The sequence below is a fragment of the Oncorhynchus tshawytscha genome, linkage group LG07 (genome assembly GCF_018296145.1).
Source record: "Oncorhynchus tshawytscha isolate Ot180627B linkage group LG07, Otsh_v2.0, whole genome shotgun sequence".
NCBI lineage: Eukaryota > Metazoa > Chordata > Actinopteri > Salmoniformes > Salmonidae > Oncorhynchus > Oncorhynchus tshawytscha.
This window is the reverse complement of record NC_056435.1, coordinates 52,251,984-52,267,133: the sequence shown is the minus strand read 5'-3', so window position 1 is coordinate 52,267,133 and position 15,150 is coordinate 52,251,984. Positions and strand designations below refer to the sequence as shown.

Below are 15,150 nucleotides of genomic sequence, written 5' to 3'. Positions count from 1 at the left end.
TGTTCACATGGATAGCTGGTAAATGAGATAACTGTAGTAAAGATTCAAACATTGTTAGGAAGGTTCTAACCAAATGACATGGTATGCTGACGCTACAAAGTGTTTCTGTAGGAATGAGGTGCGTGTTAGGGTAAATACTGTAGATCCTAGAAGTATTCTAATGAGAGGGACGGAGACAGGAACACCTGAGGATGAGTTTCCTGACCTCTTACTGGAAAACGTATAGGAATACTATGGACTGAAAGGTGACATCTTGGCCGTATGTATGTATCAAGTGTCTCAGCGTATGAGTGCTGCACTAGAATCAGGTCCCCCCTGTTCATGTAATCATATTAATTTTGATCTAAAAGGCTAAACGGATCCTAAATCAGCACTCCTAGTCTGAGAATCTTAATACATATGGCCCCCGGCCTTTCCTGACTCAGCAGGTAGGAACGTATCCAGAAATTATGTCAAAAGTCATGTCAGATCTGCTGCAATCCTGTCAAAAGGTGTTATAACATCTTGGGTGCTGACTAGATTTTTTTTTTTTACCTTTGATTCATGATGGGAATATAATTGATATGATACTTCATTATGGAGAAGTCAACTATTAGTTTGACTGAACATAATATATCTACCCGATATGTCCTTACCTACAGTTGAAGTCGGAAGTTTACATACACCTTAGCCAAATACATTTAAACTCAGTTTTTCACAATTCCTGACATTTAATCAGAGTAAAAAATTCCCTGTTTTAGGTCAGTTAATATCACCACTTTGTTTTAAGAATGTGAAATGTCGGAGTAATAGTAGAAAGAATGATTTATTTCAGCTTTTATTTCTTTCATCACATTCCCAGTGGGTCAGAAGTTTACATAAACTCAATTAGTATTTGGTAGCATTGCCTTTAAATTGTTTAACTTGGGTCAAACATTTCAGGGAGCCTTCCACAAGCTTCCCACAATAAGTTGGGTGAATTTTGGCCAGAGTTGGTGTAGTAACTGAGTCAGGTTTGTAGGCCTCCTTGCTCACACATGCTTTTTCAGTTCTGCTCACAAATGTTCTATAGGATTGAGGTCAGGGCTTTGTGATGGCCACTCCAATGCTTTGACTTTGTTGTCCTTAAGCCATTTTGCCACAACTTTGGAAGTATGCTTGGGGTCATTGTCTATTTGGAAGACCCCATTTGCGACCAAGCTTTAACTTCCTGACTGATGTTTTGAGATGTTGCTTCAATATATCCACATTTCCTACCTCATGATGCCAGCTATTTTGTGAAGTGCACCAGTCCCTCCTGCAGCAAAACACCCTCACAACATGATGCTGCCACCCCCGTGCTTCACAGTTAGGATGGTGTTCTTCAGCTTACAAGCCTCCCCCTTTTTCCTCCAAACAATTTTTCTTTTTTTTCATCAGACCAGAGGACATTTCTCCAGAAAGTACATTTTTTGTCCCCATGTGCAGTTGCAAACCGAAGTCTGGCTTTTTTATGGTGGTTTTGGAGCAGTGGCTTCTTCCTTGCTGAGCGGCCTTTCAGGTTATGTTGATATAGGACTCGTTTTACTGTGGATATTTATACTTTTGTACCTGTTTCCTCCAGCATCTTCACAAGGTCCTTTGCTGTTGTTCTGGGATTGTTTCGCACTTTTTGCACCAAAGTACGTTCATCTCTAGGAGAGAGAACGCGTCTCCTTCCCGAGCAGTATGACGGCTGCAGTGTCCCATGGTGTTTATACTTGCATACTATTGTTTGTACAGATGAACCTGGTACCTTCAGGCGTTTGCAAATTGCTCTCAAAGATAAACCAGACTTGTGGAGGTCTACCATTTTCTTTCTGAGGTCTTGGCTGATTTATTTTGTTTTCCAATGATGTCAAGCAAAGAGGCACTGAGTTTGAAGGTAGGCCTTGAAATACATCCACAGCTACACCTCCAATTGACCCAAATGATGTCAATTAGCCTATCAGAACCATTTAAAGCCATGACATAATTTTCTGGAATTTTCCAAGCTGTTTAAAGGCACAGTCAACTTAGTGTATGTAAACTTCTGACCCACTGGAATTGTGATACAGTGAATTACAAGTGAAATAATCTGTCTGTAAACAATTGTTGGAAAATGTACTTGTCATCAAATCAAATTTATTTATATTGCCCTTCGTACATCAGCTGTATCTCAAAGTGCTGTACAGAAACCCAGCCTAAAACCCCAAACAGCAAGCAATGCAGGTGTAGAAGCACGGTGGCTAGGAAAAACTCCCTAGAAAGGCCAAAACCTAGGAAGAAACCTAGAGAGGAACCAGGCTATGTGGGGTGGCCAGTCCTCTTCTGGCTGTGCCGGGTGGAGATTATAACAGAACATGGCCAAGATGTTGAAATGTTCATAAATGACCAGCATGGTCGTATAATAATAAGGCAGAACAGTTGAAACTGGAGCAGCAGCACGGTCAGATGGACTGGGGACAGCAAGGAGTCATCATGTCAGGTAGTCCTGGGGCATGGTCCTAGGGCTCAGGTCCTCCGAGAGATAGAAAGAAAGAGAGAATTAGAGAGAGCATATGTGGGGTGGCCAGTCCTCTTCTGGCTGTGTCGGGTGGAGATTTTAACAGAACATGGCCAAGATGTTCAAATGTTCATAAATGACCAGCATGGTCGAATAATAATAAGGCAGAACAGTTGAAACTGGAGCAGCAGCACAGACAGGTGGACTGGGGACAGCAAGGAGTCATCATGTCAGGTAGTCCTGGGGCATGGTCCTAGGGCTCAGGTCCTCCGAGAGAGAGAAAGAAAGAGAGAAGGAGAGAATTAGAGAACGCACACTTAGATTCACACAGGACACCGAATACGACAGGAAAAGTACTCCAGATATAACAAACTGACCCTAGCCCCCCGACACATAAACTACTGCAGCATAAATACTGGAGGCTGAGACAGGAGGGGTCAGGAGACACTGTGGTCGCATCCGAGGACACCCCCGGACAGGGCCAAACATGATGGATATAACCCCACCCACTTTGCTAAAGCACAGCCCCCACACCACTAGAGGGATATCTTCAACCACCAACTTACCATCCTGAGACAAGGCTGAGTATAGCCCACAAAGATCTCTGCCATGGCACAACCCAAGGGGGGGCGCCAACCCAGACAGGATGACCACATCAGTGAATCAACCCACTCAGGTGACGCACCCCTTCCAGGGACGGCATGAGAGAGCCCCAGTAAGCCAGTGACTCAGCCCCTGTAATAGGGTTAGAGGCAGAGAATCCCAGTGGAAAGAGGGGAACCGGCCAGGCAGAGACAGCAAGGGCGGTTCGTTGCTCCAGAGCCTTTCCGTTCACCTTCCCACTCCTGGGCCAGACTACACTCAATCATGCACAAAGTAGATGTCCTAACCGACTTGCCAAAACTATAGTTTGTTAACAATACATTTGTGGAGTTTTAATGACTATAACCTAAGTGTATGTAAACTTCCGACTTCAACAATATCATCCTAGCTGAACCCTTGATTGGTCATAAAATACTTGTGTTTCAGGTTAAACCTTTAAAAGCTTCACCCTGAGCAAATTCAGAGCAAGAATTTAACAATTCAGACTGACACTCACTGAAAATCATATGAATGAATTTCCTGAATTTGTTGAAGTGTAAACGAAGTCGACCCAAACTCTGTGTTATACTTTTTATTTACAGGAGTGGATCGTCTCTATGACAACATAGAAGATATGATTGGGTATCGTCCCTGGCCAGTGATTAAGTACTGTTGGCTTTACGTCACACCTACAGTCTGTTTGGTGAGTGGTTGGCTCACTGTTTTGTCAAAAATCCTTCTTCGAGGAATATATACATTAAAAGAATTAACTGTAATATTATGGTTTTAATATGAAGGATATTATCTAATGCAACATGCCTAAAGAGCAATACAAATCCTTAACAATTCATGATAGAATGACATGCCTATGCTAATATTTGTTTCTCTTCAGGGTACATTCATCTTTTCCTTGGTACAATATAAGCCCCTAAAGTTCAACAAAACCTATTTGTACCCTGACTGGGCATATGCATTGGGGTGGTTCCTGGGGCTCGCCTGTGTGGCTCTGGTGCCTCTGTGGATGATCTGGAAGGTCTATCGGTCCAAATTGACAGTCTGGCAGGTAAGACTACTGTCAATGGTGGTAGTTGATACAATGGTTAGATACAATATTCATGAGAATACAAAAGTGCCCACGGCATACATTGCTTGGTCAAATATTTACAAAGATTACAACCTAATAACGTTGAACCATAGAAATAGGGATTTATACTTCAGTAATGACTTTGGGCTTACCAAAAACGTACATTTAGCAAAAACACAGAAATGTAATTTCAATTGTTTGGATTTATTACTCTTCTTTGATCAGAACTGTGAAATGCATGTTATTGGATTTTTGTTTTTATCGACGACCTGCTTTCACAGAGCCTAAAACACCTATGTCGCCCAGAAACCAACAAGGCCCTCAACCAGAAGCAGCAAACTCCTGAACAGTGCCCTCTGAACCCAGATTCCATTCTTAATCTTGAGTACAAGGGAAGTGGTGTAGTTGAGCTAGAGATGCACACATGACATCTTGCTAATTTGAAAACATGATACATAGTACTTTTGATATGATATTTTCAGTGCCCAATTAAACAGTCCATACATAAGTATTGTATATTTGAGGAATATATGCAAATAAAAAATTGTAATCATTTTGTATTTTTTTTTCTCCAGATCTCAGATATTGTATTGAGGTCATTTATTTCTTAACCTCAGCTATTCTACCTATACTGTATATAGGACCCACCTTAGTGGTGTATGGTAGCCATATTTTTGGGATAGGACTTTTATAAATGTTATTTGCACTGTGAGTTTTCAAATACTTTTCTTTTCAAATACCTTTCAGATGTGAGTTGACTACTATGTAGATGGTGACGATATAATAATGGGGTGTGTTTTAAAGGTTATTTTAAATTGTTTTAAATGTGCATACAGCAAGCATTGATTAGCAACTTAGAAAGTTAAGCAGGAATGAAGATAGCAGGATTTGAGCAACCAAGCTGAAATTGATGAGAGAAAATGGATAAGCAGCAGGAATTGAGAATCCAAGGTAGTAGACTGTTTCTGGGCATCTGAAGGAAACATTGGCAGTATTCTCCTCAGATGTGTCAAGTCAGTATTTAACAGAACAGTCCTTCTGGAGGTAATTTTGCAGGAATTCACCAAAGGCATAAAAGCAGCATATCATCCCTCAAAGACAAGGTCTTATGGAACTCTATGTATGGAAATCCTCATCTTATGGAATTCCAGAAGCAAATTAAGTGAAGTTCAATTCCCTGCAGGACACAAATAAATTATCCAACCATTAGCACCTTGGATTTGACAGATAAAGATAATTGATAATTGTCCGAATAACACCCCAATTATTTAGTTAGTATATTAAATGACAGACATGATATGATGTGGAAAGGTGCGAAATTATGTAGTTAAACTGTCAATTACAATTATCGTGAAACTGATCTGATTAAGGTATTTTGTAATACTCTTTTGTAACTCTTTTATGATACATTACAAAATTATTTTATGAAACGGTTTTATAACACTAGCCTTCGAATCAGTTATTTCCATTCTAAATATTGTTGATGATATCATCATTGACAATCGGCCTTTACACTTTTTACAATTGTATAGTGCAGTAATAACAGCTATCTCCATTATTTATGGCTGCACTCATCCTGACAGTATGTCACAACTTACATGTTCACACATGAGTCCATATCAGACGATATTCTGGGTACATGCAAATTTGAGCCATTCTGGATGAACAAATGTTAGGCAAGGGAATCTTTTTTGTATTGGCTCAAGGTCTGTGTTTCAGTGTGTTATCACACCAGAGGCATAACAATAGTTGTGTCTATGAATGCAATATCCTGAGATTTTCCAATATAATACAAAAGAAAACACATACGTTTTTCCCCTCAGGTTGCCATACTGATCATTTTTCACATCTGTTAAAGTTTCAAGTTTTAATGTCACATGCACAAGAACAGTGAAATGCCTTTCTTCAAACTCAAAATCCAACAATGCAATAACCAAAAACAATGTAATACTAAAAGAAAACAAAATTTAAAAAACCACAAGAAATGTGAATAACACAATAAGTAAGTAAGCATATATACAGGGTCAGTGCCAATACCATATTTACAAAGTGCACGGATACTGGAGTGATGGAGGTAGATATGTATAGGGGTAAGGTGACTAGGCATCAGGATATAAGATAAACAGAGTAGCATCAGCTTGTATGTGAGTGGGTGTGCGTGTGTGTAGAGTCGGTATAAATGTATGTGCATATTATGTGTTTGTGAGCAGATGATGGAGTGTGTGTGTGTGTGTAGGGCCCTGTGAGTGTGCAGGGCCGTGTGAGTGTGTAGGGCCCTGTGAGTGTGCATACAGTACAAAAATCAAAAGGTAAATAAGGATGCAAGGTTAACTCAGATGGTGCCAGACTTGATGCACCAGTACTGCTTGCCGTGCGGAAGCAGAGAAAATAGCCTATGGCTTGGGTGGTTGGAGTCTTCAACGATTGTCTGGACCTTCCGGATATAGATGTCCTGGATGGCAGGGAGCTCGGCCCCATTGATATACTGGGCTGTCCGCACCACCCTCTGTAGCGCCATGCGATCGAAGTCTGCTTTATTTCCATACCAGGCAGTGATGCAGCCAGTCAAAATGTTCTCAATGGTACAGCTGTAGAACCTTTTGAGGATTTGAGGGCCAATACCAAACTTTTTCAAACTCCAGAGGGGGAAGAGGCGCTGTCGCACCTTCTTTGCGACTGTCTGCGTGTTTGGACCATTTTAAGTCTTTAGTGATTTGGACATCGAGGAAGTGTTATTCATTGTTTCAGGCAGCCGCTTTAGTCCACAAGGTCATGTGTGTTCACACCTCTTACAGTACAGGACCTTTATACCATGTCATTCACAAGCACAGACATTGATTTGAAGCAAGGATTTATACATGACTGTAATCCAGCCAATTATCAAGTGAAAAACAACTAACTATGTTCATGCCATCCAGCCAATGTACTACCACTGCTCTTAAAACACACCTTTTTAGGTTTGCTTTTCCTAAGGGTGCTTTTTAGTTGTTCAGTTTTTATTGTTATTCTTTAGTTTTTTATCCTCTCATGTTTGTTGTGTAGTAAATATTTCAGTTTTTATTTAAATTGTTTTTTATATTTTTTTCCTATGAATCACATTGTGTTGCATTCCATGTTTGAAATGTGCTGTAAAGCTTGATTTGATTTGATTATACAATACAACCATGTCCCCCCAAGCATTAGGAAGCAGGGACTTAGCAACACAGTTGCTTCCATCACTTTAGTCTGGCAGGCTTCAAGTACCCTGTGGGTCCAGTAAACATTATCTAAGAATTTCCAAGAACCATCATAAGAAGACATTAATGGAATGAGAGACATATGACACTGTGGGAAAATAGTCTTTATGTATTTTTTTCTGTCTAAGTTTCATAATGCCGTCTCATCTTGCTGTCGCCAGGATTTAATACCCAGATTGCATCCCAAATGGCACCTATTCACTATATCGTGCACTACTTTTGACCAGAGCCATCTGTGCCCTGCTCAAAAATAGTGCACTAAATAGGAAATAGAGGGCTGTTAAGGACGTAACCCCAGTTACTTTGATGCAACATAAGCCGCTGGCTGCACAGTAGGGGTCCACGGTCCAACCAGTCATCATGTGACACAACCCTAAAAATGACGTGGCCAAAATGATTTGTGTTACTTAATTTATAATGCTATATGGGTCACTTTTGACAACTATATATGTTTTTTTGTATTATTTTATTTTCAATCAAATGTACATTTGAAATTGATGCCAAATTGAAATGTATCAGATGATCAATTATGGTCTAGTTTTTACTTTATAAAACTTCTTTGTCAGGTTTGTGTGTGTGAGTATATATGTGTGTGTGTGTGTGTGTGTGTGTGTGTGTGTGTGTGTGTGTGTGTGTGTGTGTGTGTGTGTGTTCAACATGTCATATAGTATGAAAATGCATAGCATAGCCCACCTTCCTCAAGTGTAAAGACTCAATCATTCTGTAAATTGAAATTCAAGGTGGAGGAAAACATGTTTACTTCATCCAGCCTTTACATGCTGTACATACATGCCAGTATTTCAACACATGGATGCAATTACTACTACCATTCATTACTACCATTCATTGACTCCATCCACCAACCAACCAACACTTGCCCATTGCAGTGCCCTTGATTTACCTCAACACTTCAAGGTTTCGTAATAATAAACATACAGCACTTAATTTATGAAATCGGTTTCTCTTTATTTGGATACTCCCCTATAGATGGTCTACATATTCTTAAGCTATCAACAAACTATTAACTGCAACTTTTTTGATACAACAACTAGCTGGGTTACAGTTTGTGTTAGAGCAGTGCTTCTCAATTATTTTCTGTTACGCCCCCCCCTAGGAAGAAGTAAACATTTTGCACCACCCCAACTCTCCGCCGCGACTGTAAATAGTATAATTTGTCTATAAAATTGTTATAAGTACACCTCTGCATAACATTGTATCCTTATTAACATTAAAGAAAAGAAAAAAAGAAAAAAGAAAGAAATATAGATCAACTTACAACAAAGAATAACTTTATTGACATTGTTTTTTAGTCTGTAACAGAAAAGACTTAAAGTGCACCAATTTGCACCAATTTTAAAAATTTAAATTCAACCCTTATTTAAACTGTAAACATTTTGTTACCATTTGATACTGAAAAATAAAATATAATCAATAAAAAATAATAAATTCAAATTGATCAGCAACATTAACTCAGGAGCACAATATATGAAACACTTTGACCTATAAAACAAAAATGAATAAAACAATTTGTGCTGATTTTTTAAAATCAAAATGAGTAAGTCAGGATTAATGGCTACAATGAGCACGTTTTGCAGAGCACAGCTTTCCGAAGTGGGGTTTGAAGCATGATACTGCAACTCTCAGCTCCAGCTCAATGTTTAGCTGGGACCTGTACTTGGTCTTCAGTGCAGCAACAGCAGAGAAGCCAGTCTCACAAATATAAGATGTGGCAAAAGGAAGAAGAATGCCCTCTGCCCTAAGAGTGGATACTGCCTCTCTACACTCAGCCAGAATTCACTCAGTGTCTGTGATGTGAACCTCAGACTCAATGTGGAGTCAGACGTCATATCAAGGAACTGGTCCTCCTCTGCAGAGCTGAAACCAGTTGGAGCTGGTGCATTGAAAGGATCTCTCACCCAGTCATATTGGGAACTGTTTTCAGGGAATTACTTTTTAAAGAATCCTATCAGTGATGAAATATGCTCTTTAATATATGGAATCACTGAGGTGGCATCATAGTCAGTAGTGTCAACAAATTCATGCAGGTTCTCGAATGAATCAGTATTTCCTTCATCAAGTCGCCTGCCCCACATTGCAAGCGTTCAAGTGAAAGAGCTAATCTTGTCTTGGACCTGAGGGAGGTGTTTATCTTTCCCTTGAAGCTGTAGATTTAGTTCATTTAGCTTTCCAAATATGTCACTCAGGTAGGCCAGTTTTGCCAGGAAGTTCTCATCACTAAATTTTTCTGCGAGGTCATACTTGTGCTCCTGCTCCGAAAACATTCTTATCTGCTCTCTGAGCTCAAAAACTCGGGACAAGACTTTTCCTCGTGACAGCAAATCAAATCAAATCAAATGTATTTATATAGCCCAGCTTATCTCAAAGTGCCGTACATCCCCAAACAGCTGAGGTATCTCTCCCTAAAGGCCAAAACCTAGGAAGAAACCTAGGGAGGAACCAGGCTATGTGGGGTGGCAGTCCTCTTCTGGCTGTGCCGGGTGGAAACAGAACATGGCCAAGATGTTCCTAAAAATCCCCAAACAGCAAGCAATGCAGGTGTCATCTAAAAATGCACAGTGGCAGTATATCACAGTGCCAAAAAGCTCCCCCACCACTGCGAGAAAGGCCAAAAGGTCATCTAGTCCATGCTAAAAGAAACCTGGCAACACCCATCCGGCAGGAACTCACTGATCATCCCTAAAGCCAACACCTATTTGTTTCGGGGTGGCCAGTCCTCTTCTGGCTGTGCCGGGTGGAGATTATAACAGAACATGGCCAAGATGTTCAAATGTTAATAAATGACCAGCATGGTCCAATCATAATAAGGCAGAACAGTTGAAACTGGAGCAGCAGCACGGCCAGGTGGACTGGGGACAGCAAGGAGTCATCATGCCAGGTAGTCCTGAGGCATGGTCCTAGGGCTCAGGTCCTCCGAGAGAGAGAAAAAAGAGAGAAAGAGAGAATTAGAGAGAGCACACTTAAATTCACACAGGACACCGAATAGGACAGGAAAAGTACTCCAGATATAACAAACTGACCCTAGCCCCCCGACACATAAACTACTGCAGCATAAATACTGGAGGCTGAGACAGGAGGGGTCAGGAGACACTGTGGCCCTATCCGAGGACACCCCCGGACAGGGCCAAACAGGAAGGATATAACCACACCCACCTTGCTTCACTGTGAAACAGCACAGCTTGATGTTCAGCTCCCATCTCACAGATAGCAGAGAAGACTCTTGTTTTTAGTGGTCTGGTCTTTATAAAATTGACTACACCTACAATGTCAGTCATAACCTCACTTAATTCAGAGGAAAGGTGCCTTGATGGCAGTGCTTCTCTGTGTATGACACAGTGTGTCCACTCAGCATTAGGTGAGGCCTTCTTGATGAGTGCCCGAAGTCCTTTTCTCATCCCTGCCATGGTCTGTGCACCATCACTGCAAACACCAATGCAGTTCTCCCACTTTAGCCCATTCTCAGTCAGGAAGCAGTCCAGCATTTTGAATAGCTCTTCAGCTGTGGCTCTGTCTCTGATATATTTACAAAAAAATAGATCCTCACACAGGGAATTTGTCATGTCAAAACGTACATAAGCCATAAACAAACAGTCTTTGTTGCTGTCAGTTGCTTCATTGAACTGTAAGGCAAAACGTTTATCTACCAGCTGTTCTTTAAGATCGTTAGCAATGTCATTTATACGTCTGGCGACAGTGTCATTGGACAGAGGGATGGTTTTTATTTTTGCAGCACTTGCGTCATCCAGCATGACAGAGACCATGTCTAATGCTGCAGGCAGTATCAGCTCCTCTGCTATGTAGTGTTTTTTTTTGCACTGAGCAATTTGGTACGCCACCTTACATGATGCTAACAGTGCTCGCTGGTTTACTGAAGTAGCATTCACAAAGCGGGACAATTATTGGCAATATTCGGCACGTTTTCACTGAAAAACCTAAAGCGGCTTATCAGCGTGATTGGGGTGTAATGTCTTTAAGTGACGCCTTAATGTATTTGGCTTCATGCTGTCCGCTGCCAACATTTTTAGACACAGTAAACATACCGGTCTTTACTCGTCTCCAACCGTAGTCACAGTGAAGCCAAGCGCTACATACGCTTCGTCATATTTCCTCGTCTTAGCTTTTGGGAGACTGACGTTTGTCTCATTATCTCCGTGTTCCCCGGGGTCACACGCGCCCCCCCCCCCTGGCATCGCTTCGAGCCCCCCCAGGGGGGCGTGGCCCACTATTTGGGAAGGTCTGGGTTAGGGTAAGAGTTAAGGTTAGGGCTGCATTTAGGATAAGGGTTAGGGTAAGTGGATAGTTGGAAATCTTGACGACAGTTAGTTGAACATCTAATTAACATCTACAAACCATCTATTTGGGTCAATCAAAGTAAAGTGTTACCATTTAGTCTATAGTATATGGTATAACCCTGGTATAACCCTGGTATAACCCTGGTATTACCCTGGTATAACCCTGGTATTACCCTGGTATAACCCTGGTATAACCCTGCTGCTGTTCAAGGTCTTATTAATCAAGGCAAGCAGCTCTCTTCGATCACACTGGTCACATTACATGATTCATTCAGATATTGAGGAAGACAGACATGAGTCAGGAAACAGTTGATGAATAAGTACTACTATTTACAAACAAGCACAAATCATCTAGCTGGAATTTGTGAATTCTTAGGCATTTCTGCTGAAGCTGTATATAAAGTATGTAGAAGGCTCTCTTTCCAAGAAAACAAAAAATATAAGCCGTGTTCATGTTATCATAAGGTTTTCAGAACTGGGCTGTGATCATTATTGTACCTTGTTTTGAGGAGATGACCTGAAAAAAACATACTTATGGATTCACCTGCTGCTCATGATCATGTCATCTCCCATCTTTTCATTCAGATTTCATGTATCATTATCATAATATTCATCATAAACATTATCACCACCATTATCATAATCATCATCACAATGACGCTTACTCAACAACTGAATAATTCAACAAATTCTAAACTTTCCGTAGTCTAGCCTGTCAAGTTCCTTTTGCCACAGTTGACCTGTTTGAAAGAACTCATGTACACTAAATTGAAAAGGAGGACAAGTACTTTTATTGACTGGGTGCTCATTCACTCTCTTCAGGCTCATTAGTTACTAATGGGGCCCTAGTTGAGGCTCCCTTGTGCCGAGGTTAAAGGTGCAGGTAGGACTTATTGCTCCGAGGGTGAAGGTCTGTGATCTTGACCCTTCAGCACATCAGTAATACTGTACACACCCAAAGAACATGAGACAAACACGACACATGAGACAGACAGCACACGAAACAGGCACAGCACATGTTCAAATACATGTGTACTTGAGTATCTAGTATTTAAAATACTTTTTCTGTGTATTTGAGCATTTTCAAATACACAGCCCAAAACAACTACTTTTATTTGAGTATTTATATGGTTATTTGTAAAAAAAATAAAAAAAATAAAAGAATTGTCTGCCAAATTGTATTTGACAGTATACTATTTTCTACCCATCTCAACCCATCTGTCACGTTCTGACCTTAGTTCCTTTGTTATGTCTTTGTTTTAGGTTGGTAAGGGTGTGAGTTGGGGTGGGTAAGGGTGTGAGAATGTGTTTTTGGTCCAGTATGGTTCTCAATCAGAGGCAGGTGTCGTTCGTTGTCTCTGATTGAGAATCATACTTAGGTAGCCTTTTCCCACCTGTGTTTTGTGGGTGATTATTTTCTGTTTAGTGTGTTTTGCACCTGACGGAGCTGTTTTAGTTTTTTTCACATTGTTATTTTGTATTTCAGTGTTCAGTAAATAAACATCATGAACACATACCACCCTGCGCATTGGTCCGATCTCTCATACTCCTCGTCAGAGGAGGATGAATGCAGTTACAGAATCACCCACCAACCAAGGACCAAGCAGCGTGGTATCGGGCAGCAGCGATCTCTGGACTCATGGACATGGGAGGAGATTTTGGACGGAAAAGGACCCTGGGCACAGGCTGGGGAATATCGCCGCCCCAAGGAAGAACTGGAGGCAGCGAGAGCTGAGTGGCGGCGATATGAGGAGGTAGCTTGGCAACGCGACAGGCACGAGAGGCAGCTCCAAAATGTTTTTGGGAGGAGGCACACGGGGAGTGTGGCAGAGTCAAGTTGGAGACCTGAGCCCACTCCTCGTGCTTACCGGAAGAAGCACAGTACTGGTCAGGCATCGTGTTATGCGGTCAAGCGCACGGTGTCGCCAGTACGCGCTCATAGCCCGGTGGGCTATAGGCCAGCCCCCCGCAAGTGCCAAGCGAGTGTGGGCATCCAGCCAGGGCGTGTTGTGCCAGCCCAGCGTGTTCGATCTCCAGTACGCCGTTTCGGCCCAGGGTATCCTGCGCCGGCTCTGCGTGCTGTGTCTCCGAGGAGCTGGGAAGGTGCAGTGCATCCTATGCCTGCGCTCCGCCCGTGCCGGGTGAATGTGGGTATTGAGCCTAAGGGAGAGGTGCAAGTGGTATGCACCAGATCTCCAGTGCTCACCCACAGCCCGGTCCATCCGGTGCCTCCTCCAAGCACCAGGCCTCCTGTAGGTCTCCCCAGCTTGGTGGGTCCTGTGGCAGCCCCACGCACCAGGCTGTCTCTCCGTCTCCTCCCTCCAGGTCCGCCCGTCTGTCCTGAGCTGCCAGAGCCGCCCGTCTGTCCTGAGCTGCCAGAGCCGCCCGCCTGTCCTGAGCTGCCAGAGCGGCCCGTCTGTCCTGAGCTGCCAGAGCCGCCTGTCTGTCCTGAGCTGCCAGAGCCGCCGGTCAGTGAGGAGCTGCCAGAGCCGCCCGTCAGTCAAGAGCTGCCAAAGCCGCCCGTCAGTTAGGAGCTGCCGGAGCCGCCCGTCAGTCAGGAGCTGCCGGAGTCTCCCGCCAGTCCGGTGCTGCCAGAATTTCCCGTCCATTTGGGACCCGCGGCAAGGGTCCCCAGTCTGAGGTCGGCGGAGAGGGTTGCCGCTCCAAAGGCGCCACTTAAGTGGGCCGAGACTATGGTGGACTGGGGTCCACGTCCTGCGTCAGAGCCGCCACCGCGGACAGACGCCCACCCAGACCCTCCCCTATAGTTTCAGGTTTAGCGGCCGGAGTCCGCACCTTTGGGGTGGGGGGTACTGTCACGTTCTGACCTTAGTTCCTTTGTTATGTCTCTGTTTTTAGGTTGGTCAGGGCGTGAGTTGGGGTGGGTAGTCTATGTTCTTTTTTCAATGTGTTTGGCCTAGTATGGTTCTCAATCAGAGGCAGGTGTCGTTCGTTGTCTCTGATTGAGAATCATACTTAGGTAGCCTTTTCCCACCTGTGTTTTGTCTGTGATTATTTTCTGTTTAGTGTGTTTTGCACCTGATGGAGCTGTTTTCGTTTTTTTCACGTTGATATTTTGTATTTCAGTGTTCAGTAAATAAACATCATGAACACATACCACGCTGCGCATTGGTCCGATCTCTCATACTCCTCGTCACAGGAGGACGAATGCCGTTACACCATCGTTCCAATGTTTTTTTCATCTACATACTATGAAAGAGTATCAATGTATTTCTGAGAACACTGTACTCTATGTAATACAAGGAACCCAAAGGCTCCTGGTTAAGGCTCCTTTAAGCCTGGTGCCCTAACCCCTGTCTGTCTTATCTGTCTGCACCTTAGGTGGTCTCAATATCCAGCCTGCTACTCACAGAGCTGAGGTCAGCTGCAGTTTCACAGCCCACCCCTACATATATAAATACCAATGGTATTTCAGGCTGGCCTCCCCATGGTGCT

At 42.7% G+C, this 15,150-nt stretch overlaps 1 protein-coding gene across 2 annotated transcripts in view; it reads left to right on the top strand.

Annotated features, from left to right (window-relative positions):
• LOC112254800 (sodium- and chloride-dependent GABA transporter 2-like) overlaps window positions 1-4,701 on the top strand; it is a 37,585-nt gene extending 32,884 nt beyond the window's left edge. For both annotated transcript variants that reach the window (XM_042324604.1, XM_042324605.1), the window contains 3 exons: window positions 3,667-3,767; window positions 3,957-4,127; window positions 4,430-4,701. In XM_042324604.1, coding sequence (XP_042180538.1) covers window positions 3,667-3,767; window positions 3,957-4,127; window positions 4,430-4,576 — 419 coding nt within the window. In that variant the 3' untranslated portion in view covers window positions 4,577-4,701. The remainder of the gene's footprint in view (window positions 1-3,666; window positions 3,768-3,956; window positions 4,128-4,429) is intronic.
• Window positions 4,702-15,150: the final 10,449 nt, after the last annotated feature.